The sequence below is a fragment of the Heterodontus francisci genome, chromosome 5, assembly GCF_036365525.1.
Source record: "Heterodontus francisci isolate sHetFra1 chromosome 5, sHetFra1.hap1, whole genome shotgun sequence".
Classification (NCBI taxonomy): domain Eukaryota; kingdom Metazoa; phylum Chordata; class Chondrichthyes; order Heterodontiformes; family Heterodontidae; genus Heterodontus; species Heterodontus francisci.
The window spans coordinates 159,890,094-159,917,144 of NC_090375.1; the positions used below are offsets into that span (position 1 = coordinate 159,890,094).

Genomic DNA, 27,051 nt, shown 5'->3' on the forward strand with positions numbered 1-27,051 from the left:
CATTTCTTTTAGTTTATACTCCATCTTACCTCGCATGTTGACCATGCTTGACTGCACATGTGGAATTTTTGCTCTTATGGGATATATACTAACATTGCACTTTAATAATACTCTTTGAATATCTCCCACTATTTTATTTTTGTAAGTTTACCCATTAACAGCTCAAGCCCAGTTTAACGTGCTCATTTTAGGATTTACCCCTTCTAAGTCAGCCTTAGTTTAAAAATCCTTACTGGCCTCTTGTTGGGGCAGAGGTCGGGGTGGGGGCAGCAGTTCAAATTTATTGCTTCAGAAAACTATCCTGGATGCACTGTTGAATTTCACTGCATTTACAATTAAGAGCTCTTTTGCACCTCCTCATCTAGAGGAAAATTGATACCTCCCATTAGCTAATCTGCTTTTGCAACATGCTTCTCTGAGCTCCATATTACACACCCTGCTACTACATGACTGCTGTCAGGTGGTGTAGATAACTCCACAAACATCGCCATCCTCACTGAAAGTGGTGCCCAATGCGTGAGTGCAAAACACAAGGGTGAAGCATTCACAACCACCTTCAGGCAGAAATGCCGAAGTGGATGATCCACCTCAGCTTCCTCCTGAGGTCCCCACCATCACAGATGTCAGTCTTTAGCCAATTTGATTCACTACACGTGATATCGTAAAATGACTGAGTGCACTAGATACTGCAAAACCTATGGGCCCTGAGAACATCCCAGCTGTACTGCTAACTATGTATAATCCAGAACTAGCCGTGTCCCCAGCCAAGCTGTTCCAATAGAACTACAACATTGGTATCTGCATAGCAAATGGAAAATTGTCCAGGTGGGTCCTCTCCACATAAAGTAGGACAAATCCAATCCAGCCAATTTACCATCCTATCAACCTACTTGCAATGATCAAAGTGATGGAAGGTGTTGTCAATAGTGGCACTTACCCACCAACAACCTGTTAACTGATGTCCAACTTAGGTTCTACCAGGATTACGTGGCTCTGGACCTCATTATAGTTCAGTTCTATTTGCAATCCTCTCATAATAAAGCAGTCCGTGGCCAAATGCAGCAAGACTTGGATCATATCCAGGCTTGGGCACATAAATGGCAAGCAAGATTGGTGCCACACCATCTCAAACACCTCCCCTTGATGTTCAATTACATTTCTATTGTCAAATTCCCCACCGTCAACATCCTGGGGGTCACTATTCACCAGAAAGTTACCTGGTCCACCTAAATACTGTGGCTACAATAGCCAGCCAGAGGGTGAGTATTCTCCATTGATTGATTCATCTTCTGACTCCCCAAAGTCTTTCCATCATCTATAAGGCACAAGTCAGGTGTGTGATGGAATACTCCCCACTTGTCTGGATGCCTGCAGCTCCAACAACACTGAAGCAGCTCCTGATCATCCAGTACAAAGTCACCTGCATGACTGGCATCCCATCCACCAAGTTAAACATTCACTCTCAACACCTCCAAGGTAATGAGGCTTTGTGTGTGCTATCTACAAAATACACTGCTGCAACTCAGCAAGGTTTCTTCAACAGCACCTCCCAACCCTGAAACATCCACCATCTGGAAGAACAAGAGCAGCAGACACATAGGAACGCCACAACTTGCAGGATCCCTTCCAACTCGCTCACCACCTTTCACCGTCATTGGGTCAAAGGCCTGAAACTCCCTTCCTAACAGCACTGTGGGAGTACCTTCACCACATGGACGACAGCGGTTCAAGAAGGTGGCTCACCGCCACTTCTGCAAGGGCAATTAAGGATGGGCAATAAATGCTGGTTTTGCCAGCAACATCCACAAGCCATGAATTAAATAAAAACTAAAAGGCAGTTGGAGAATTTTATTAGTGTCTTTCGTGTTTATTTCTTTTTTTTTCTTTTTATAGATACAGCACTGAAACAGGCCCTTCGGTCCACCGAGTCTGTGCCGACCAACAACCAACCATTTATACTAACCCTACACTAACCCCATATTCTCTACCACATCCCCACCATTCTCCTACCACCTACCTACACTAGAGGCAATTTACAACGGCCAATTTACCTATCAACCTGCAAGTCTTTTGGAGGTGGGAGAAAACCGGAGCACCCGGCGGAAACCCATGTGGGTTCTTGGGATTTGGCTGGCACTGGCAAAACTGCATTAACTATCCCTTGATGCCCTGAGGGTATTAAAAGTCAATCATTAAGGGTGGGACTGCAATCAAATGTAGGTCAGGCTGGGTAGGAGTAGAATGTTCCTACCCTGAAAGACATTAGTGAACTAGGTGAGTTTTCAATGAAATCTAACAGATTCAATGGTCATTTTCTGGCACTGGCCTACAAATTACCAGATTTAATGAATTAAATTTCACAATTTACCACAACATCAGGCTTCAAGACTGGGGCACACATGCAGAATGGAGAAAATAGGGAAGTAATTGAGGGACCCATGAAGGGTGGAGGCATAGGATCAGGCAACAAGTTGACCAGCAGGGATTCCAATGTCATTCTCACCAATCTGGGCACAATTTGTTTGCCATAATCAAATGAGTCCAGGTTTTCCAATGGATGAGAATTTGCTGTAACAACTGTTCCCTTTCTAGGCCTCCATGGTGGAGTGGCATTGTAGGAACATAAATCTCACTGTTAAAAAGGTCCTTACATTGTGAAAGAGCAGCCCTAACTTTCTGCAGCGAGTTTAATTCATATTTGCACAGCAAAGCCAGCAATTTCTTGAAACTCATGTGGCCATTGATGATGATGAATTCGTGTTTTTGTGAGACTGACAAAGGGAGTTTCTCAACTCATGGCATATCTCTTCCTTGCCAAAAATAGCCTGTGCACCAAACTCGCCGCTGTTTTCTCAGAAAATTGTGTCAACGTTCACGTTTCCAGATGCAGATAATGCATGGGGTGGAGTCAAAGAGAAGGTGGGAATAAATCTTTAATTCCTCAGAACTAACAACTGTACACATCCCACAGAAAAATATTGTTAAAAGGGTAAGGTAAGCGAAAAATACTTACAAAATCTAAATAAATTAATGTAAAACAATGTATATTCAAACCGATTGTTAATTCTGAAGTGCAGCGTTACAGAAATTGGACTCTGCAACAGAAATATTGCAGTCCAAAGGCTGCAGTAAATAGGTGAAGGCCAGAGGGAGGTTTGTTTTGATAAACCCCATGCATATAAAATTAAAATGAAAAGTAAACACAGAGAAGCAACTGACGTGTCTGTCCCTCAACTGCTCCTTCAGCCTTGCAACGAGTTTTGTTAACTTCCTTGTTTAAAAGTGATACGCAGTCTGAACGTAACGCTGCCTTGATTTGTCAAGATATCAGTTTTTTTTTCAAATACCGTCAAATTACATTAAAACCTTGCACAGACAAGCCGAAAATATCACTGGAGCTGGAGGGGTGGGAATGAAGGCTGGGAACCGGAGCATAGCGACAATTGCAAACTTTGGCTCAAAGTTTTTCAAACTTAGTTACTTGCCGGTGGAAGTTGTTTCGAGCTGGGCTTCCTGCTGGGACGAGTCAGTTTCTTTAACCGAGTCCAGAAACTGGACCTTCTGCAATCCAGACCACAGTCTATTGGAAGTGGCCCGCAATGAGCGGGCTCCCCTGCCAGAAAAACTGCTGAAATATTCCATGATCTTTGCCTGTATTGACAGATGAGAAGTGAAATAGCTCAGCTATACATGGCCACTGCCGCCATCTTCGTCTGAAGGAACACCTCAGCGTAATGTTTATATGGAGAGTTCGCCAATGCAATAGTATGTGTAAACTTCAATGTGCGCTTACACTGACCAGGCACCTCTTCATCCCTATGCAATCCAGGCTGTCACACACACCTTCTCACCAGGTTACAAATAATTATACATATACTTCTAATTGAAGACTTTTAAATAAAACAATTTAGCTAGCTTTTACCGTATTTTTCGACTAATTTAAAAACTATGTTGAAAGTAGCAGTTTTCTGGGAACCGGCACAAATAACATTATTTCTCCTTGTGACTTTGGTTGAGTACACATTGTGAACTCAACCACAATGAGCACTGGAAGCTCCAGATTCAATTCCTGGTCTGCCTGTTCTTTAGAAACCCATAAGTAGAGCCCTGCCAAATTCAGTCAAATTTTTACAAATTTCACAGTAATGACATTTTTAGAATCGTGAATTTCACGATTTCACACATTTAAATAGTAAATTTCATGGTGTGGCAACAAACCATTTGAAACAAATCTATTTAAAACAAAAGACAAGTGAGGTTTCTGGTTTCAAATGGCATTTATTGTATCCTCAAAAACGAGTGTAAAAAGCTGACTATAAACAGGTCACATTCTTTACTCACTGGAGTCAGTGGTTGAATGTGAGCATGGAGCCACCTGCAACTGTCTCTTTCTTCATACCCTATCTCTGTGCTGTGAACACATGTCTGCGTTTAGACACAGCTCTCTCCACATCCACAGGGTTTGTTGCAATTGTCAAACAGATCCATGCTCGCCTTGCAAGGTGGGGGATTCGACATCTCTTCACAATGTGTAGAAAAAAACCTTCCGTAGGTAGTCCTGTTGTAATTTATTTACACTTGGCAAGCAACCACAATTTTGCACAATACGTTGAATGCATACCCACAGCTTTGGGTGATCAGGTTTTACCACTGGTATGTTGGTGTCTGCAAAAACATCCACAAGTTCCATTGTAACCAACTGATGATTTTCTGAGCTCTCTGTCGACTTCTTAAAAAGAGATGAAATCATTGCTTGTTTTGTGTGTGTTGAACCATTGCTGTGTGTGATCCATAGAACCACAGAAAAATTATGGCACGGAAGGAGGCCTGTAGAATCTCGCTTTTGAATGCCTCCCCACTGGTTTGTCACTGATTTTCCTTCAAGTAGCTGTATCCAGTCCACTTTCGCCAGGTCACCTTTCAGTATCGTAAAATATGCCTTCCCCCAATTTAGAAGGTTTACTCCTGTTTTATCTTTGTCCTTTTCCATGATTATGCAAAAACGTCCTGTATTATGGTCACTGTTTCCAAATGGTCACCCACTGCTACTTCATCCACTTGCCCAGCTTCATTACTGAAGACTAAATCTAGAATGGCGCACCCTCTTGTTGGGCTTGTTACATGCTGGCTAAAAAAGTTCTCTTGACCGCAGTTCAAGAATTTTGTGCCCTCTGCCCTTCACACTGTTTGTATTCCAGTTGATATTGGTAGTTGAAATCCCGAACTATTATTGCCCTATAGTTTTTGCACTCAGAAATTCGCCTACATATTTGTTCTTCTATCTCCCTTTCACGATTTGGGGGTCAATAATACACTCCTAGTAGTGTGGCTGCCTTTTTTTTTATTTCTGAGCTCCACCCATATGGCCTCATTTGATGATTCATTTAGCATAGCATCCCTCCTCACAGCTGTTATTGATTCTTTAACCAATAATGCTACACCCCCTCCTTTTTTATCACCCTCTCTATCCCGCCTAAAAACTCTACATCCAGGAACGTTGAGCTGCCATTCTAACTCCTCTTTAAGCCAAATAAAAACTGCAGCTTGTACAAAACAGTATTCCACCATTGGCACGCAGAATTTGACTTCCAAATTCTTTCACTCGATGTGCTTCCGTAATGGTTGTGGCTGCTTATGATTTGGTCATTCTGGCATTCTCACTTGTCTGCTAATACTTGAGACTGCTTCTCTCAAAACTGCACCAGAAGCCCTCCCTCATCTACCAATCATCGAGATTAGCCTTGTGTCAATCACTAAAAATGCACGAAGTTTGCAACATGCCCAAACAATCAATGAGTTCAGTCTTGTGTCAATGAATAAAACATGCAAAATTTGCAAAATGGCCAATTTCATGGAAGACCTGAGATTTCACAGTCTGTGACAGATTTTCACAGTCGTGAATTTGGTAGAGCCCTACCTATAAGGAGACACAGGTTTGTTCCAATATCATTAAACAAAAGAGTGGCAAAACCAACTGAAACACAAATCATTAAAAAAAACTTATTGAATTATAAAGTTGCCATTCGTGTTCAATATAGACTGCAGTCCCTCTGATGCCTGCCAGTTGTGGAAGGCCCCCAAAACACCAGCAGACTCCATATGCTCCTTCTCCAGGACTAGCCCAGCGTGAGTAACGCAACAGATGAGGCAGGCAGACAGAGTGACCGTCCCCATGGGACGTGTTCAACCCGTGTTATGGTATATGAGGAGAACATGACTTGTTTGCTGTGCTGTTCTGATAATCAGAACAGGCTACCTTTAACACCTTGCATTTAACTTTAAAGGCCTGTGACCCGACCCGAACCCGACGGGACCCGACGACATATGTTGGGTTCGGGTCGGGTCGCACTTCCGGGTCCGGCATTCGGGCTCGGGTTGGGTGGGGCCGGATCGAACACACTCTATCACCACCTCAGGTAAGTGACTCTAATGTTAATATACTTTTTGGACTTTAAAGGTGTTGTTTTTACAGTTATTTTAAGCTTGTGCAGGTAAGGAACAAAGTGAGAAACGAAAGGTAGGTTAACTGATGGTTGGGTCGGGTGTGGGAAAAATGGAAGGACTCGGGCTGGGATGGGGTTCTGTCAGGCTCAGGTCAGGTCTCATTTGCAGACCCGAGCAGGCCTTTATGTAACTTGTTGTGAGTCTGTTTATATTGGCTCCATCTAGTGGCCAGGGACACACACATACACACACAGGAGAATAAAGATGGATGGTTACAGAGTGAAGCACATGTTAGAATGCTGAAACCTGTGCTGTCTTTTGTGTCAACAAAGCCAAACATGGTGTCAGAAGTGATGGATCTGATCACAAATATGAAAGATCAGGACATTGCTGACATGTTAGGAGCTGAGATTTCTCAGCTTCAGAGATTTGATCCTCTCCACACTAAGTTCGTCAGAGTAGTACCATCTGAGTGACTTGATTATAGTCCCGTGTAGTCAAAATGGCATATTGCCAGATTCTGGCACTGCAGCCAATGGGCTGCAAGGGGAATTTAGAGGCAAACTGGAAAGTTTTTAAAGAATCCTAGTAAGAATACCAAGTGGCTGCAATAACAGGATAAGAAGCCAAAGAAAGTCCAGCTACCCTGAAAGCTGTAATGGGTCAGGAGTGCAAAGAGAGGTTGAGCACACTTGGAATGCATGAGGATGATGAAAAAGAACCAAGCAAAATAATTGACAAATTATCTGAACACTTTGCACCTACAATTAATATTTTGTATGACAGAAACATTTTTCAGAGTGCCAGCCTGCTGCCAAATGTGAATGTTGACCAGTTTGTGGTCCGCTTGAGACATTTATCTGAGTCTGCAAGTTTGGTATGTTGAAAGATAGGCTCGTACTACGCTGTCGAGATAAACAGGCTCAAGCCAGACTGTCTGGAGAGCAAGATTCAGTATGTGATCTCAAGAAGGCTATTGCAGTCCTTGAAGTTAGTGAGGCTGCAAATCAGCAACTCCAAGTTGTTGGAGGGAAAGAGGTACACTACAGCCATATCAAGTTATCTTCCAAGCCCAAGACGAGGTCAGCAGACTCCTCAAAGCAGATTTACGGCGTGAAGAATTGTCAGCAAAAGACATCAGACAGCCAGAGGCTCACACAGAGAATCCACAAGGTTTCCAACATGTGTCCCTACCGTGGAGGAAGTCATGGAAAAGGACAAGAAACATGTCCAGCATGTGGAAAAGTCTGCAGGAAATGTGACAAGGTGAACCATTCCAGGTGTCTGCAAAAGGAAAGCTCTAGCACTCCATCAAGTACAGGATGATAATGACATGTCAGACTCAGAGGATGAGACATATGATATGGAGGATGTCAGAGCTCTCCGGTCATGATGAAGGAAAGAAATTGACCCTACCATTATTTTGCTGCAATCAAGTGATGCAGTGCCAAGTTGTTACAGGAACAACATGCAATTTCATCTCATTCAGGCGGTTCTGTGAGATTGACAAGACAAGACAGCCAATACTTATGTGGAAGTGAGCAGAAAGGCATGGCACTATGCTTAATGGGAAATATAGCCAAGTTAGGAACAGTAGCTTTGCTGAGCTTTGATTTTAAGTGGCAGAAACCACAATGAAATAGTTAAAAGTAAAGGCAGAGCGTGTGAGACTGTAAAGACTAGCCGACACTGGTAATTGCAAGGACATCTGTTCTTTATGGCCTGATTGTGTGACTCCCTGTGGTTTGGAACAAATGGACTCCTGTGAATCAAATGATGTCCATCCCTGTGTGAGTGATAAGGAGTGCTAGGCCCCTCTTATCTTTGTGAGCTGCCACTACTTGTAGCTGCAGACTGCACGAAACACTCAGGAATGTACACCTAATAGAGATAGCAGGATGCGCCGCAATTACTTGTCACAAGGTAGAAACAGAACTCATGATCAATGTAGGGAGTGAGACCAGAATGTTTATTGATGATTCCTATGCTCTTGCTAATTAGTTTGCTTGTCCGCCTAGTTTTATCTTGCTGGTACAAAACAATATTTTATTAGTAACGAGTATGTATTGAGAATGGAGTGTATTGTAACCTCAGTAACAGATGTACTGCATGTCACCACGTGGGTGAAGTCGAATTGTACCGCACTGATTGGTTAAACAAGGAGGTGTAGCATGAACCTTAATGTATAAACAGTAGTACCTGTATCACAAACTTCACTTACTCTGGTGGACCCGACAGACTCTGGGGTGGAGTCAGTGTCGTTGCATTAGAGTAAGTCAGCCGGCTAAATGCGCAAATAAAGTAATTGATTTTACCTACACATCCGACTCAGTATATTTACTGAACCAGACTGAAGGCAAAAAGAACTCAGATTTACATTTTGGTGTCAGAAGTGGGATCTCAACAGACAACCGCCGATCATCAGCGAAATCAGAATCAGACTAGTCTTGGACGGAGAGAGAGGAAATGGGCCCCCGACGTGACTAGTTGATATATGACCATGTCGGTTTTCCTCTGTCCCGTAGTCCGATAAAAGTTTGATCGCTCGCTGATGGTCAGGTAAGATCGTCTGGACGAGATCAACGATCAGTCTGGCGGATTAGAAAGACAAAGTTCAGTCGATGTAGGTACGACTGAGGTGTTATATCGTTAGGTCAGGTTCAGTTGGTTAGTTTAGACTATGGCTGAGGGGAACTGAGGTTAAAAATTTTATTTAGGTCAGGTTCAGTCTGTTTCTTTAGAGGACGGCTGATGGGACTGAGGGTTAGTTTTAAGGTCAGGTTCAGTCTGTTTCTTTAGAGGACGGCTGATGGGACTGAGGGTTAGTTTTAAGGTCAGGTTCAGTCTGTTTCTTTAGAGGACGGCTGATGGGACTGAGGTTTAAGTTTTATTTTTAAGGTCAGGTTTAGTCGTTTAGTTTAGACTACGGCCAATGGGACTGAGGTTAAGGTTAAAGGGGGGTTATGGGAGGTCGTTTTAGAACGGCTGAGATTAAGGGTTTTTTTTTATTGTGAATAACTGTGTAGATAATAATTTGTAAGTAATTTTGACTGTTTAGATAATAATTTGTAAGTAAATTTTAACTCTTGGACTGTAGGGGCGAACAATGCAGTTCAAGAATAGTTTGTGATAATAGTTTGTAATAATAGTTGTAATAATAGTTTGTGATAATAGTTGTGAATATGGGAAACTGTTTAGATAATACAAGTGATCCATCCTGTCCATTACAAGTACTGTGTGATAAATATCCGGATAAAGGGAAAGACTTCAGACAATTATTGGCAGCCTTAAATAAGAAATTAGGAGACCAATGGCCCTTAGGGGGGACAAAAGATTTGGAAGTGACTAAAAAAAAAACACAAGAAAAAAAAATCTGGAAACAAAATAAAGGCAATAGGGCCAAAGAATTAATTGGATTATGGATACAATATTGTCAGGAGAAAAAAAAATAGAATCCTCCTATCAAGTTGGCAAGAAAACGCCCTCAAATTAGGAATACCGATTAGTGAAGGGGGAATCCAAAAGACTCTAAAAATTCTGTTGATCCCAACATTGACTGCGCCTGTTCGTCTCCTTGTGTGTGGTTCGTCCTTTGTTTGTGTTACTGTGTCTATTCGTTTTCTTGTGTCTTGTTTGTTTTCTTTCGTTTTAATGCTGCTTGATTCATAGAAAAGAACTAGGGTTTGAGAAAGTAGAAGGAAGAATGGGCTTGACGGCTTGTAAGGAGGAAGGGTTGCCCCCGGGGACAAGTAAATCATGTCCTCTGGAGAAAGGCGACCCACGTCCGTTTGCCCACTCGAGAAAGACGCAGAAGCGCCACGGTAAAATATGTGTTTTTAAAGATAGGTATGTTTTAGAGTAAAAGCAAGTTACTGTGTCTTTGATTTGAATGTGAGAATGTTGGAAGCTTCCGCGAATGAATTGAATGGGATGTACAACTTGTGTTCTGTAAAACTGACTGTCGTTAACTCTTTGTTGTCTGGCCTTAATGATGAGAGAATGGGTCTGTTACTTTTTCTATTTTTACAAGTGTATATTTTGTGGGAACCTTGAGTCATGTTTTGGTTGTGAATTAGTTGAACCTGTGTGTGTTCCTTGACATCGGGACAGGGAATTTTGAAAGAGATTTGGTATTTTGAATTCGTAACCCATTACAGAAATCAATTTTCGAAGTTGTTTAGAATTGAATGAGTGTGAAAAGTGATTGTTGAGTGTGTTCATTTCGATTTAGTGTTGTACACCCAGGAATGGGATATAAAATTGAATTATATTTTAAGTTAAAATTTTATTTTTATTTTAAAAGTTGGTTTTGCAACTGTGAAAAGACAATGAACAATTTTGTAAGAGATAAGCTTCAGCCTTGAAGGTCTGAAGATGTTTGGCAGAAATCCAATTTGAAGTTTACCACTCCTGCTTTAATTGGAGTTCCAGTTTAAAATCTGTTCTAATTTTTTTTGGAGTTTAAATTAAAGACATGTTTTACTGACTGTTTTAAGTAGCAAATGTCAGGAATTGGATATTGGTTTAAGGGAGAGAAGGATAAACAACGGAGATATAGGAAAGATTCTGTCTGTTTAAAGTTTGTTTAAGAAGCTGGTGTTAAATATTTTGTGTTAAGAATGTTAAATAACTTTTTATTTAGTTTTTGGTTTTATTACAGTCATTTGAAAGGCGCCTGAAGAATGAACAAGAAAATGATGTAATTTACCTATCTTTTAAAATAAGCACGTGCTATTCTGTTCTGTGTGTAGTTAATAAGTAGTACAAGTTAATAAGTCTGAATTGAATTAATACTATTAAGGTTAATTGACCTGTTTAAGTTGAAGAACTGGAAATTTCATTTGTTGCCACAATGAACTTTCAAGTTTATTATTTCATGTTTTGGAGGAGTCTTCGGTTCCGGACAGAGGACTCACTCATATAACATTGGCAGTTTTGATTTTAAATATTATTGCAGTGAATTGGAATTTGGAATCATCTTTGTTAAAAAAAAATAATCATCCTTGGATTAGAAACCTCTTATAAAAGATGAAAAAGTAAGTTTGGAAACAATTGGAGTTTAATCTAAAATGCTGTCTTTCCTGATGGAGATGGTTTCCTTTGAAGTTGATAATGTTATTAAAGATTTTGTTGTTTGCAAATCCTAAGGATAAAAAAAACATTTCAAAAGTTTAGTTCTTTTACATTAAAAAAAAGGGTTACGTAAAGCGACGCAGCAGAGAATGCTTTGCTCCGCCCCCTTGGAGACAAGCAAGAAATTAACCCTGCTGCAACCATCCTTATCAATGAGACAAAGTGTTTGAGAAGGAGAGATAGTTGCAAGCACTTCTGTAGTTAACGTACAAATAGTACAACCAAGTCTGGGCATAAGAAATTGGAATCAATAAACAAAATTTAATTGATATGAGTAGTTATTTAAAGTATTCAAAGGGAAATTTACTGTTATTTGAATTTGGAATAATCTGAGATGTCAAAAATCCAGTTTAATTTGGCAAGTTTTTTAAGGAATTAAAATGTCATCTAAGGTAAAAAAAAAATAAACAATATACACTAATGTCTGGAATCAAATGGAAATGTTCGATTTCTGTTTTAAGGAATTATTAATATTAATTGTAAAGGTTCTCCAGGGCTCAAAATGAAATAGAATTCTAATTAATGGGAATTGGAAATCAGATCTGGCTGATGCAAGCGCTAATAAAGGAATTCTGGGAATAAACAAATAGTGAAATAAACAGCTAATTTCCAAGAAGCCTCGAATTTTCCAGTGAAAGTCAGGAAAGTGTAGATAAGACTGGCAATTGATAGTTTTCTCTTGGAGATATGAGTTTTTAAAGAGAGCTACATTTGAAAGTCTGGCCATAACCTGAGACATCAGGACCCTGCAGGGGGAGGTAAGCAAAAATCTCAGACAGACACCACCAGCGCCCCCCCCCCCCCCCCCCCTTTTTCTCACCGCTGATATTTGATCTTTTGATAAGATCACCTGAGAGTTCAGAATATGCGGCATGACAGTGGGATACCAGTGCAAGTGTGCAGATGTGATTTGTTATTTGGAAAGCAACGGAAGCATTTGTGGCATTTTCAACTTCAAAGGCGAGCAACCGTAAGGATACCAAAAGGATTGAAAAAAATAGATTAAAATGGAGTGTGGTTTTTTTCGATCAGAGAAGAAAAAAGGTTTTGTAAAGTGACGCAGCTGAGACGATTTTGCTCTGCCCCTTGGAAAAAAAAAACCCGCTGCAGCTGCTGTTTTTCCATTTAATCCACCACACAATTTTGCATTGCTGAGAGTAAAATTTATACATATTGGACATTGTTAAATTGTAAATTTCTAAATTGACAGATAGAATTGGACAAATTAACCCATTGGGCTCAGGGGCAGAGCCACAGTGGATTCTTTGTGGGTTGTTTTTAAGCAGGTGACGGCAGGCCATGTGAGAATTGATGCCACGGCAAAAGATCCAGCAGCTTTGAGAATTTAAGACCATAATTGCAGACATCAAATATCACAGCATCTTTATCAATGAGACAATTTTCAGCATCTGCAGTATTTTGCTTTTATTTTAGTGGACAATTTAATCTACCAGGTGTGTCAGATTTTGACAGCAAAGGCCCTCAAGGGACCTTTTGTGTCAAAATCATTGGGGGGGGGGGGGGGGGGTGTACAAGGGAAGGAGCCAACAATCAAACCAGCATTCAAAATTTATCAAACGGACAACAAGCTCCAATCACCCCGATTACCCCCACATTTTAATTACTAACAAGTAAGGTTACGACCCAACAGCCACAAGTGACTGGTCTCCCTTGCCCGGCCTTGACTGCAGGACCAGAAAATGGACTTGCGATAATAAAGCTAATAAAATTGTATATGATAACATAAAACTTGAATTGGTACCGGTAATATTGAATATCTCAGATATCCAGCTACCTGGCTGGTGCCCTAAGAACCGAGAGTTGTACAAGGTATTACTGTAACAATTGCTGAGACAGGAATTTGGTAATGAGGGAATAATAAAGGGAAAGAGACATAAACATAGCTTAGTGAATAACGCAGCCACAGTCCTTAATAAGGGAACTTCAATTGTCAATACTATAGATTTGGAAAATGTGGACCAGAATGTGAGAACTCTTAGTCAGCTAGTAAAGGATATTTTGAAAAAGGAACAAAAAGGACAGAGTGGTGTAGCTAAAGTAGGAAAGGACTTGATGAATACGGTGACAGGAAGGGTGATGAGACTGCCAAGGTATGTTGGAGCAGGTAGTGAGGAAATAGGACCCGCAAGAGAAAGGGTTAAAGATTTGTGAAGGAGCTGTGCAGACAACTGCACAAGGTGAGGCAGGAGGTTCTATAGAAACATGATAGAGGAACAGACAAAGGTGCCTGTTGTGGGAGACAAAGTAATGGTAAAGGGAAGGGCCGATAGAAATACATGGTCCCAACTGAAAAAATATAATCAAGGGAATAATGGTAGTATTGATAGGCATTTGGATTATTATTAGATGGGTTACTAACTGGGCAAGGATTGTGGGGAACGAAACCCGAGCACAACGGGACCATATAGATAATTTCGAAAGAGTAGAGATGATAAGAATATAAATTAACTCCTGGATTCCCCAGGACATGTTCGGTCCCCACAGGTAGACATGTATCCCTCATCGGGGGATACTCACAACATGGACAAGTACTAACAACTGGTGACCACCAGGGCAGTGTGTTTAAATTACAGATATAACCACTAGTGGCGAATGGGAAAGAACCGGACTGCAGTGGCTGTGGGGCCTGATGCTAATATCCGGAGAGGAAGAACAAAGACCCGGTGATGGATGCACAACGGATTAATGAAAAGAATATTGATATGGACTATATGAACTACGGGGCATTGCACAACATGTTGGATGGGAAGTGTGTACGGTGTTCCACAGATGACCGTGCTAACTGCGTGACCAGACAGAAAGGGGAAGGGGTGACTGAGAGCTGTGTCTTTGGAATTGTTTGTGCCCCTCCCATTGGGCAACAGATGATAAGGAAAGTTGAAAGGAACATGGATGTGTGTGGGTACATCGAGCCCAGGGGAAACGTTGTATGATAATGTTAAACATGAGATTGTGCCTGTCCTGGTCAATATCTCAGGGATGCAAATGCCGGGATATTGTACGGAACAGGCAAGAAATATGTATAGTGTATTAAGTAAGATTGTAATGCAGCAGGCTGCCGATGCCATGGGTGCCGTCAGATTTCGAGGTCAGAATCAACTTTATAGGACAAGGAGAGGGATAGTTAATGACGTTGCTACCAGATTCAATACCGGTGCCTCCATAGTAAAATACAGTTAATACTGGCCATAATATGGGGCATACTAGCTTGCCGTTCATACAGGCGCTATGTGCAGCCAAGGAGGATGAGAACCAGAGCAAAGGCAAGGGAGACAATTTGTCTATCTAGAAATATTATTTTAGTAACCAGTAACATATAATATTAGTGAACAGTGACATTTCAAATAATGAGAGTGTTTGTAGTACATACAGTTCGTGAATGTTAGAACAAATTCGAGAAAATTCGAGGCAAATTGATGCAAGACAGGTGCCAGTTTGGATCAATGACACCCAGTTGGAATACTTAACTAGTCACACAAATGATAAAATTACCAGGTGCCAAATCAGAAAACTTAAGGTATGGAAAGATCAGGAATGTGTAAATACAGGATCTATGAGTATTGGAGTAGTGTTGGGAATACCTGTAATTCTGAGAGATAAGTTAGGGATGCAATTATACAAAGTAGAAAATACAGGAGTGATAAGGGGAAAAGATTACATAAAATACAATGATATTTTACCCTATGTTATGGAAATGTTATGGAAATTGGAACAATATTGTCCATTGTCTGAGTGTAGTCTGGAAAACCAGGTGGTTATATGTCCTCATCCTATAGATAAAATGGCAGAATCAAAATGTGGATTTAATGCCACTGTAACTTGCACCATGAAGACTAGGAAGGCAATATCAGGGCTAACCCATGTGGCCTATATGGGAAAGGGGAGATATTGCTTAACCTCCACAGCGAAGGAGTACCAGTATGGACATAAGCGGACTTGGCCGGTGAGCAACAGTACATTTTGGGTCAACCCACCAATACCAACCCGAGTAGGGAAGATGGAGTTGGTACAGATACATAAGCAAAAGACAGAAACAATAACTGTGACAGAAAGTATTAAGGAGGATTTGACTATTCAGCCATTGCCCACGCGCTTGGGTAAGGAGAGACAGCAGCTAGAGGTCATTGCTGTAGTGTACTACAATTTGGAACAACAGTCGAAGATGCAACAAGATGAGATTGATGAGATAAATGATTCTACCTGGCAGGAGGACTTATGGAACTGGGGGTCAGACGTGCAGATACACCCCTGGTTTAGAATTATCTTCCATGTCCTGATAGTAGTTTTGGGTATCATGGTGTTATATGTGACCTACTTAATTTGGCAACTTTAGAAATTAATTAGGCGATGTAAGAGGATGTATGAACACAGGTTGGACAGCTACCCGAAAAAGCAATTAGTGTTCAAACTTGCTCTGTCAAAGGAGGGACAATTAGTTATGCCACACAAGGGTAAATGTATAACCTATTCATATATTGTTAAAATGAATTAGTGAAAGCTCAGTATACTCTAAGAATGAAATTGTGACTGTATTATGTTCGCACAATTGATTGATTATGTAATAGTGATGTTTAAATTGTGCTTTCTTCAATATTACACTGCTTATGCTTTGCAAATGAAATTGTAATTGTACAAGTGTACCACCTTTTATTTTGTAAGCAGATAGTTGAAGCCCCTGCAAAACTTATGCCTTTACAGAGTTCCCGCAGGCCCCTCTTATGGCACACGCAGGCAACGTATTGAGTGCGAACCCTCTGGGTGTTGAAGGCTGTTTCTAGACAAATAGAGACCATTAAAGGCACCTAGGTGGGATCAAGGGAATGCTTTTTAAAAATGTTTTGAAGAATCAAAGGGGGGGGGGGACTGTGAGAAGAGAATTTAGATTTTAGAATTTTTAAGAACAGAATTATGGGAACATTTAAGATGAAACAATTAATCAATCATGTATTGCTAATAAGCTAGCTTCAGTGCTGCAGGGAGGGACAGCTTATCAGAAATGACTTCATAACTTCAGGGCTGCAGAGGCAACTTGGCCTTGCAGCTGGTACAGCGAGAGAGAGAGAGAGAGAGAGAGACATTGTACTTCAACAGCACTCTTCTTATCACCCAGATATGACAATCCTAGGGAACAGTTAGAATGAAAAACATACTGACCAGGCTAATACACGCCCCCTTGTTAGAGGGTGGCTCAGCCTACCCTTCTGATTCAGCAGTTGCTGAGTTTTTTCTTTCATATTTGCTTTTATATTATACTGTTTAAATGTTATTTGAGTAGATAGATCCATATAATCCTAGTGAATATATATAATCATATATAAGTTGATCAGTAGAGAGGAGGTTATCATAGAATGATAAAAGGGGGGAATGTGGAAGTGAGCAGAAAGGCATGGCACTATGCTTAATGGGAAATATAGCCAAGTTAGGAATAGTAGCTTTGCTGAGCTTTGATTTTAAGTGGCAGAAACCACAATGAAATAGCTAAAAGGCAGAGTGTGTGAGACTGTAAAGACTAGCCGACACTGGTAATTGCAAGGACATCTGTTCTTTATGGCCTGATTGTGTGACTCCCTGTGGTTTGGAACAAATGGACTCCTGTGAATCAAATGATGTCCATCCCTGTGTGAGTGATAAGGAGTGCTAGGCCCCTCTTATCTTCGTGAGCTGCCACTACTTGTAGCTGCAGACGGCACGAAACACTCAGGAATGTACACCTAATAGAGATAGCAGGATGCGCCACAATTACTTGTCACAAGGTAGAAACAGAACTCATGATCCATGTAGGGAGTGAGACCAGCATGGTTATTGATGATTCCTATGCTCTTGCTAATTAGCTTGCTTGTCCGCTTTGTTTTATCTTGCTGGTACAAAACAATATTTTATTAGTAACAAGTATGTATTGAGAATGGAGTGTATTGTAACCTCAGTAACAGATGTACTGCATGTCACCACGTGGGTGAAGTTGAATTGTACCGCACTGATTGGTTAAACAAGGAGGTGTAGCATGAATCTTAATGTATAAACAGTAGTACCTGTATCACAAACTTCACTTACTCTGGTGGACCCGACAGACTCTGGGGTGGAGTCAGTGCCGTTGCATTAGAGTAAGTCAGCCGGCTAAATGCGCAAATAAAGTAATTGATTTTACCTACACATGCGACTTGGTATATTTACTGAACCAGACTGAAGGCAAAAAGAACTCAGATTTACACTTAGACCTAGCAAGACAAAGATTAGACTTTATGATGGAACTACTATTCCTGTAAGAGGAGGATATGATCTTTCCTGCCAACACGAGAGTCGTGTGCACAAAGTTACTTTCAAGGTAGTGGATGTGTAACAGATGCCTCTTCTATCAAGCAAAACATCACTCCAGCTGAGATTGATTATGATAAATACCCACAGAGCTGGAATGAAGTTAAACAGATGGGAGTAGAAAAGACTATGGTCATGCTAGGCTCCCACCAGCCAAGAATGAGACACATTAATTTTGTCATGAACATTGATTTTAAACTGTTACTGGAGTGAAGAAAGGACTTGTTAAACAGATCAGCCGTGGCTGGAAAAGACATTTGCATATTAACAGACTGTGCTTGGATGGACAAGGGATCATTTCCTGACAAATTCAACCCACAATGGACCTTGATCACCAGGTATTGTGTGTAAGAGGAACATTCCAGAGACTGCTAAGGTGATACAATCCAAGATGTAGTCAGATCATTTAGCCACATGCCTAACCTGCTTGGCGACCTGGGTTTTTCTGAATTGTACAAACAGTTTGAAGGGAGAAAGTCTGTTTGCTCCTGAACTGAGAAGATCTCTCCTGTCTGTTCCCATTGCTTTCTCACAAGCCTCTGAATCCACTGAAGACACATGAATCCCAAGAGAGAACAGTCTCCTAAGGCAAACAAGGTTTTATAAGAATACTGGGCCCCAATGAAAAGCGAGAACTACCGATAATCTAGGACTCTACAGTGAGCTTGAAGAACCGTAACAAAAACTCTTCAGATATTGTCTCAGACTTTTCCACTTTATTTTTCTTCTGCTCTTTTCTGTCTCTATTTGCATGTGTGTATTGCATATGCATGCTAGCATGGGCGCGTCGAGTATCCATAGGTGTCAACCGAATTAGAGTTTAAGTTCAAGTTTAATTTCAAGTTTAATTTAAACTTTTCTTCTTTAAACCTAAGAAAACCTGTTTGTGTTGGTTTCTTTACCTTATAATTGGAAAGTGGTGAACAAGGATTCACCAAGGGGGAGCTAAAAACACGGTGTGTTAAAAATTAAACCCTGCTACGGTAAGGCCAGGTGAAGGCTGAAAGGGAACCCTAGACCTCTTTCTCACCTGGTTGTAACACTATACATGATATAATCAATGAGTATGCTGATGTTTTTGAAGGCTTAGACTGCCTTCCAGGAGACTATCACCTCGATGTAGATGTCACAGTACCTCCAGTGAAGCATGCAGCTCATAAAGTAGCTATTCTCTTGAAGCAGGAACTGAAGCAGGAGCTTCGTGAACTTCCAGAGCTGGAGACAGGACAGCCAGTCAGAATCTAGCCAGACAGTCAAGGCGGGAAAGGAGGCAAGGCTGGTGTAAAGACAAAGCAGAACCCAGATCTTACCTAGTTCAGACAGAGACAGGACATGTCTACAGGAGAAATCGTAAATTCCTGAGACTGACGGATGAACTGATACAACCTGCAGCTCAATCAGAGCCAGTGAGTCAGCCCACAAGAGAGAATCAGCAAGAAGCATATTGGATGGTGGCTCAGAGCAGGCAGAGTAAGGAAAACCCTTCCTACATCGGAGCAACTGCTAGAACAACAGTCAAAGCTGAGCATGACAAACATAAGCTTCAGAAACATGAAGGAGCATCTGTATGCATGAGACCTAGAGCAGAGAAATCAACAGTCACAACATCCTTGATGGCAGCGCAGCAGAACTGACTGACGAGGTCGACTAGATCAAGGCAGAATATCAAGATGCCAGCCAAGTATGAGCGGATTGTCAGCGGGTGAGCTGAGTGCCAACTAGAGCATACAGAATCTTTTATAAAGCTCAAGTTTTTTTTTGAAATGGTCTATTCAGGTTTGAGAATACATCAGTTAATCTCTAAAGAGAACACTACATACACATTTATTGATGCACAAAGACTTAGCTTTATTGACTCACTGAACTGGAAAGAACACTATGAACAGTAAAGGACTTGGTTTAAAAAATGTATATCATGCAGTTATACATTTGTTGTTTGTTATTGTTTTGTGATTGGGATCACTGAAAGATTTTACTTTTATTCTTTTAGACAAACAATTAAAAAAAAAAGATGGTATGTGGGGAGAACATGACTTGTTTGCTGTTGTAATATCCAGTCAGGCTACCTTTAACACCCTGCGTGTGACTTGATGTGAGTCCCATCAGCCTCAAGAAAACGAACATCATGGGGCAGGACGTCAGAAATGCTCCATCCATCAATATTGGCGACCACGCTCTGGAAGTGGTTCAAGAGTTCACCTACCTAGGCTCAACTATCACCAGTAACCTGTCTCTAGATGCAGAAATCAACAACCGGATGGGTAAGGCTTCCACTGCTATGTCCAGACTGGCCAAGAGAGTGTGGGAAAATGGCGCACTGACACGGAACACAAGAGTCCGAGTGTATCAGGCCTGTGTCCTCAGTACATTGCTCTATGGCAGCGAGGCCTGGACAACGTATGCCAGCCAAGAGCGACGTCTCAATTCATTCCATCTTCGCTGCCTCCGGAGAATACTTGGCATCAGGTGGCAGGACTATATCTCCAACACAGAAGTCCTTGAAGCGGTCAACACCCCCAGCTTATACACACTACTGAGTCAGCGGCGCTTGAGATGGCTTGGCCATGTGAGCCGCATGGAAGATGGCAGGGTCCCCAAAGACACATTGTACAGCGAGCTCGCCGCTGGTATCAGACCCACCGGTCGTCCATGTCTCCGCTATAAAGACGTCTGCAAACGCGACATGAAATCGTGTGACATTGATCACAAGTCGTGGGAGTCAGTTGCCAGCATTCGCCAGAGCTGGCGGGCAGCCATAAAGACAGGGCTAAGTTGTGGCGAGTCGAAGAGACTTAGTAGTTGGCAGGAAAAAAGACAGAGGCGCAAGGGGAGAGCCAACTGTGCAACAGCCCCGACAAACAAATTTCTCTGCAGCACCTGTGGAAGAGCCTGTCACTCCAGAATTGGCCTTTATAGCCACTCCAGGCGCTGCTTCACAAACCACTGACCACCTCCAGGCGCGTATCCATTGTCTCTCGAGATAAGGAGGCCCAAAAGAATTTATATTCTCTCCCTCTAGTGGCTAGCGCCACACACACACACATGCAGGAGAATAAAGATGGATGGTTACGGAGTGAAGCACATGTTGGAATGTGGAAACTTGTGCTGTCTTTAGTGTCAACCAAACCAAACCAAACAAAACCTGAACCTGTGAATGGCCATCTTGGGGGGTGGGAGGGGAGGGAGATGCCGGGGAAAGAGGAGGTGGGAAGGGGAAAGGGGAGGTGGGAAGGGGAAAGGGGAGGGGGGAAGAGGAAGGGGAGGGGGGAAGAGGAAGGGGAGGGGGGAAGAGGAAGGGGAGGGGTAACGGGGGAAGGGGAGGGGGGAAGGGGAGGGGGGAAGGGGAGGGGGGAAGGGGGGAAAGGGAGTGGGAAGGAGAGGGGGAGGGGGCGGTGGAATAGGAAGGCGAAGGGGACGGGGAAAGGGGGAAGGGGGAAGGAGGAGGGGGTAGGGGGGGAAGGGGGAAGGGGGAGGGGGAAAGAGGTGATGGAGGAGGGAAAGGGGAGGAGGGGGATGGGAAGGGGAGGAGGAGGGTGAAGGGGGAGGAGGAAGGGGGAAAAGGGAATGGGGAAAGGGAAGGGGGAAAGGGAAGAGGGGAAGGGAAGGGAAGGGGGGAAGGGAAGGGGGGAAGGGGGAGTAGGGAAGGGGGGAAGGGGGAGTAGGGAAAGGGGAGAGGGAGGGGGAATGGGGAGGGGGAGATGAGAGGGGGGAGAAGGGAGGGGCGAGAAGGGGGAAAGGGGAGGGTGGTAGAGGGGAGGGGAGGGGAGGGGAGGAGGGGTGGTAATGACCTGGAACTCACTGTCCACAAGGGTGGTGGAAGCAGAGACTATCACTGACTTCAAGAGGAAGTTGGATGGCTACTTGAGAGAGGTAGACTTGCAGGGCTACGGGGATCGAGCCGGGGTTGGGACTGAAAGCATAGCTCCATGGAGAGCTGGCATGGACTCGATGGGCTGAATGGCCTCCCTCTGTGCCACATATGACTCTATGATTATTGTAGGTGCCACATCTCAATTTGGTGATGTACCAAAGCCACAAGGGATACCACTCAACGTGTAGTCGGTGTGTGACCACGTCCAGACCATTATGCTGATGAATGCCCCCTATCCTGACAGTAGTCATGATTCTTTTATTCTGCATCAGTCCGCAGTTCAAGCCATCTTCGAGCTACCATGTCAAATCAGAGATTGGTTGCTCAGTGCCAAGGGATACCTGCTGTATACATGACTAATGTCTCCCCTCCACAGCATAACCACACGTGGCCAGAGATCCTACAATGTGAGCCATGTTACAACTAGGAACATCATAGAGCAGATCACTGGTGTCCTGAAATAATGGTTTTGCTGCCTGGACAGCTTGGGGGAGACCACCAATACGCACAGGAGCATATCTCCTGATTCAAGATGGTCAGCAAGCTGGCCATCATGAAGGAGCAGCCTTGTCACCAGGGCTTCTGTGACCACCTCAGGAGGAGGAGGAGGAAGAAAAGAGGCAGGTGGCACTTCTGCAATCCGGATGGGCTGTCCATGAGAGTCTCATCAGACTCTGATCCCCCAGAATATATCCATGATTCCCATCGTTCAACACTTCCCCACCTTACCATCCTTCTGTAATAGACTATTACAGTGCCCCCTGGCCACAATGCTGAAATATAAGACACCACAAAGCAACCATTCTATACCAACTTTATCCAACAACACTTCCAATAGTCACACAATATTCAGTTCTTCAGCAGTGCTTTTCCTTCATGCCCGTCTTGCAAGTGCCAAGTGCTCATACAGAGTGCTACCCCAGTGGTTGTAGCATGGCTGGTGGAAGGCTGCTGACTTTCACTGGGGGAAACTGCAGATGGCCTTGCATGGTGTCCTCAAGCAGCTCTGTGCTGGAGCACAGATTGCTGGGTAGTTGTGAAGCCTGGCAAGCCCCTTTGAGCACTAGTATCCACAAATATGATGGCAGCGGTCTGAGCCTGCATGACACCAAGCTAAGTTTGCAAGGTAACAAGCTTCATGATTTCCCAGCAGGTGTGTAGGTACACCACCACCTGTAAATTCCTCTCCAAGTCACATACCATCCTTCACTCTAGCAGGGTCAAAATTCTAGAATCCACTCCCCATCAGCACTGTGGGTTGTTCCTACATCACATGGAAGGCAGTGGTTCAACAAGGCGTCTCACCACCTTCTCAAGGACAGTAAATGTTGGCCTGTCAGTGCCAGCCGCATCCTATGAAGCCATTTATAAAAAAAAATTCCAAACCTGTAAAACCTGTACAGAGAATGTAACACGAGATGCCATGCAGAACACAAAATTATTTTCCGGATCAGACAGACAAGTCAACAATCTTGAAGTATGAATATCATAAATGGTTTTTGACCAGAATGATCTCCCTGCTATATAAAGATACTGTTATGGTGGGATTTAATTTATTTTTCATAATATTTTTTTGGAAACGTCATAAGCTTATACTCTGTTTTTAAATTGCTAACTTTTTTGGGATTCAGCCAGCTTTGTTGAAGCTGTTGGTCTGCTATTGCTGGTTTTCTAGATTGGTTTGCACAGTGACCTTGAAATGAAAACTTCAACTTTCTCAGAGCAGCCTCAGCAAAGACAGCAATCTCCCCAGAAAGAGTTAAATGGATCACAACAATCCTGCTACAAAAGCCAAATACTGCGAATGCTGGAAATCTGAAATAAAAATAGAAAATGTTGGAAATACCCAATGGATCTGGCAGCATCTGTGGAAGTAGATACATCACTAGGCCTGAATGAAATGTATCCCAAGCTGTTAAAGGAAGTAAGAGAAGAAATAGTGAAGGCTCTGACCATCATTTTCCATTCCTCTCTGGCTCAAGGTGTGGTGTCAAAGGACTGGAAGACTGCTAAAGTTGTACCGTTGTTTAAAAAGGGAGAAAGGGATAGTTTGAGTAATTACAGGCCAGAAATAAAAACAGGAAGTGCTGGAAATACTCAGCAGGTCCAGCAGCATCTGTGGAGAGAGAAACAGAGTTAACATTTCAGGTTGATGACCTTTCATTAGAACTGTGAAGAGTTAGAGATCTAACAAGTTTTAAGCAAGTAGGGAGGCAGAGAAAGGATGGAAGCAGGGAAAGAACAGAAGGTATGTGATAGGGTGGATGGTAGGAGAGATTAGTTGACAAAATGAAAGATGGTGCAAGGCTAAAGATGATAGTAATGGGACAAGTAAAGAAACAAAAGATGGATCTAGAGGATGCGTAAATGGGAAAAGCAGAATCATCAACAGCTGCCAGCCAAAAACCAAAAAAAACCAAATAAATCTGGCTCGAAGTTATGATCTGAAATTGTTAAACTCATTGTTGAGTCCAGAAGGTTCTAAAGTACCTAATTGAAAGATTGTTCCTCAAACTTACATTGAGCTTCACTAGAACAGTGTACGAGGCCGAGGACAGAGATATCAAAGTGAGAGTGGGATGGAGAATTAAAATGACAGGCGACCGGAAGCTCAGGGTCACGCTTGCAGACTGCAAGGAGGTGTTCTGCAAGGTGGTCACACAATCTGTGTTTGGTCTCCCCAATGTGCATAGACCACCTCAGGAGCAGCAAGTACAGTATACTAAATGGAAGGAAGTACAAGTAAATTGCTGTTTTCCCTGCAAGGAATGTTGGGGCCTTGGACGGTGAGAAGGGAGGAGGTAAAAGAGTAGGTGCTACATCTCCTGTGCTTACACGGAAAGGTGCTGCAGGAAGGAGAGGGAATGTTGGGGATGACTGAGTCAGCCAGGTTGTCGTGGAGGGAACAGTCTCTTCAGAATGCTGAAAGGGGAGGGGAGAGAAAGATGTGCTTGGTGGTGGCATCACGGTGGAAATGGGGGTATTGAATGTTGAATGTGAAGGCTGGTGGGGTGGAAGTCGAGGACTAGGGGAACCCTATCTTGGTTCTAAGAGGGAGAGAAAGGGGTGAGAGCAGAAATGAAGGAAATAGAACAGAGACAGTTGAGGGCTCTGTCAACCACTGTGGCAGTGAATTCTCGGTTGAGGAAAAAGGAAGCCAAATGGGAAGTACTGGTATAGATTATGCCATTGTCAAAACAGATATGACTGAGATAGAGAAACTGGGAGAATGAATTAGAGTCCTTACTGTAAGTGGGGTGGAGATGTAGTCAAGGTAGCTGTGGGAGCCAGTGGGCTTACAGTCAGTCGGTTGATAGCCTATCTGCAAAAATGGAGACAGAGAAGTCAAGGAAGGGAAGAGTCAAAGATGTATCATGTGAAGGTGAGGGAAGGGTGAAAATTGGATGCAAAGTTGATGACATTTTCCAGTTCGGAGTGAGAACAGGAAATGGCATCAATGAAGCAGAAAAAGATGTGAGGGAGAGTAGCTGAGAAGAGCTGGAACATGGAATGCTCTACATATCCTCCGAAAGGGAAAGCACAGCGAGGACCTATATGGAGACCGTTAGCAACACCTTTTACTTGGAGGAAATGAGTGGAGTTAAAGGAGAAGTTGTTCAATGTAAGAACAAGTTCAGTCACGTGGAGGAGTGTGGTAATGAAGGGGGACTGGTTGGGCCTCGTTTCAAGGAAGAAACAGAGAGCCCTCAGACAGTCCTGCTGTGGCATGGAGATGTAGAGAGATTGGGCGTCCATGGTGAAAAGGAGATGATTAGGGTCAAGAATATGGAAACTGTTGAAATGGCGGAGGGAGCGAGCCTGACAGGAAACAATGCCAGAGACCAATGTTAAAAGCAGTGGCAGGGAGTCAGAGAGAACTAGCCTGAAGGGAAACAGTGTGGGAAACAGTTATATAAGTCTTCAGTAAGTCTTTATGTTATTTCTGTTATGTTTAGTTAGTCTAATAGAGACATGGAAGGACACCTCAGTCCCGTGCAGTGCACATTCTGTACCATGATGGAACTCCAGGATGCTTCTTGTGTCCTGGATAACCACATGTGCAGGATGTGTTATCAGCTGGAGCATCTTGTGTTCCAGGTTTCAGAGCTTGTGCAGCAGCTGGATTCCCTGCGGTGCATCCATAAGCCTGGGAGCTTTGTGAATAGCATATTTCTAGATGTGAGGCAGGGCGGGAATGGGTGACCACCAGACTCAAGGAGCACCAGGCAGTTAGTGCAGGGTGCATCTCACTCTCGAACCGGTATTCAGTTCTGAATACAGGTGAGAGTGATGGTTCATCTGGGGAATACTGCCAGGTGACTCAGCTCTGCAGGAGGGTAGGAGAAAGATTGAGAAAGGGATAGTGATAGGGGATACTATAGTTATGGGAATTGACAGGCATTTCTGCATCCGCAAATGTGAATCCGGGATGGTATGTTGCAGCCTCCCCCAACCCGGTGTCAGCGTTAAGGATGTCCCTGAGCAACTAAAGAGCACTCTGATGGGGAAGGGTGAGCAGCCAGAGGTTGTGGATGTTGTCAGTACAACAACATAAGCAGAAGGAAGGATGAGGTCCTGCAAGCAGATTGTAGGGAATTAAGAAAGAGACTATCCCCTTAACAATACCTGGTGTTTCTAGTCAAAGTGTTTGAGAAGTATTAATGGCATCAGGTGATAAGAATCAGCGAGAAAAAAAGCAAATTGTCTTAAAAGTTACACAGACAATTTGCTCATCCTTCTCTAACACTTTGACTAGAAACATCAGGTATTGTTAGGGGATACAATTATGCCCTGACTGGAAAAACTGCAAATACACTGACTTTCCAAAAACAATTGCCTTTACCATGCTCCATATCAAGTTTCATTTGTGCCTTTTTCATAGAATATTTACTCAACAGTAAACACTAGAGACTACATTAGTACTGATAAAATGGCTTACTCCAGTTATTTTACATGGAATTACATTCTCTTTAGTGACTCCAATGTGTTGTCAACACTAAACCTAAAGCAAACAGTACTTTAATACTCTTTAACCTTGCATCAATCCTCACTACTGAGTCAATCCAGATAACATTTTAACCAAACTGCTCCACATACTGTCAACATGCAAAGACTATCTAACAACACAGCACAGTTGAATGTATCCATGACTAACACATTCATCACAGGACTAAAACTCCTTATGACTAGTACAATTCGTTCAGATTCAGCGTTATCTTCCACTTCTGCCTCAGAATTCTCTGTGTCATGTGTCATTTCGAGGCGCCTGT

At 42.8% G+C, this 27,051-nt stretch overlaps 2 protein-coding genes across 8 annotated transcripts in view; one reads left to right on the forward strand and one right to left on the reverse strand.

Annotated features, from left to right (window-relative positions):
• Positions 1–27,051, reverse strand: part of oxr1a (oxidation resistance 1a) — a 761,132-nt gene that overhangs the window by 381,458 nt on the left and 352,623 nt on the right. Inside the window, exon 1 of one of the 4 annotated variants that reach the window (XM_068032289.1) lies at positions 3,486–3,740. The exons of the other annotated variants lie outside the window; for them this stretch is intronic. Coding sequence (XP_067888390.1) covers positions 3,486–3,642 — 157 coding nt within the window. The 5' untranslated portion in view covers positions 3,643–3,740. Of the gene's footprint in view, positions 1–3,485; positions 3,741–27,051 lie in introns of those variants that run through there. 4 annotated transcript variants of the gene reach the window in all.
• Positions 2,904–17,738, forward strand: LOC137370116 (uncharacterized). 4 transcript variants are annotated; one of them, XM_068032292.1, is made up of 3 exons: positions 2,904–2,994; positions 6,285–6,416; positions 14,151–17,738. In XM_068032292.1, exon 3 carries the CDS (start codon positions 14,978–14,980, stop codon positions 15,929–15,931), a length of 954 nt encoding a protein of 317 aa, XP_067888393.1. In that variant the 5' UTR covers positions 2,904–2,994; positions 6,285–6,416; positions 14,151–14,977; the 3' UTR covers positions 15,932–17,738. The 4 variants fall into 4 exon arrangements, with proteins under 4 accessions (XP_067888393.1, XP_067888395.1, XP_067888394.1 ...); XM_068032294.1 differs by having other exon boundaries at positions 14,172–17,738; XM_068032293.1 differs by having other exon boundaries at positions 2,912–2,989.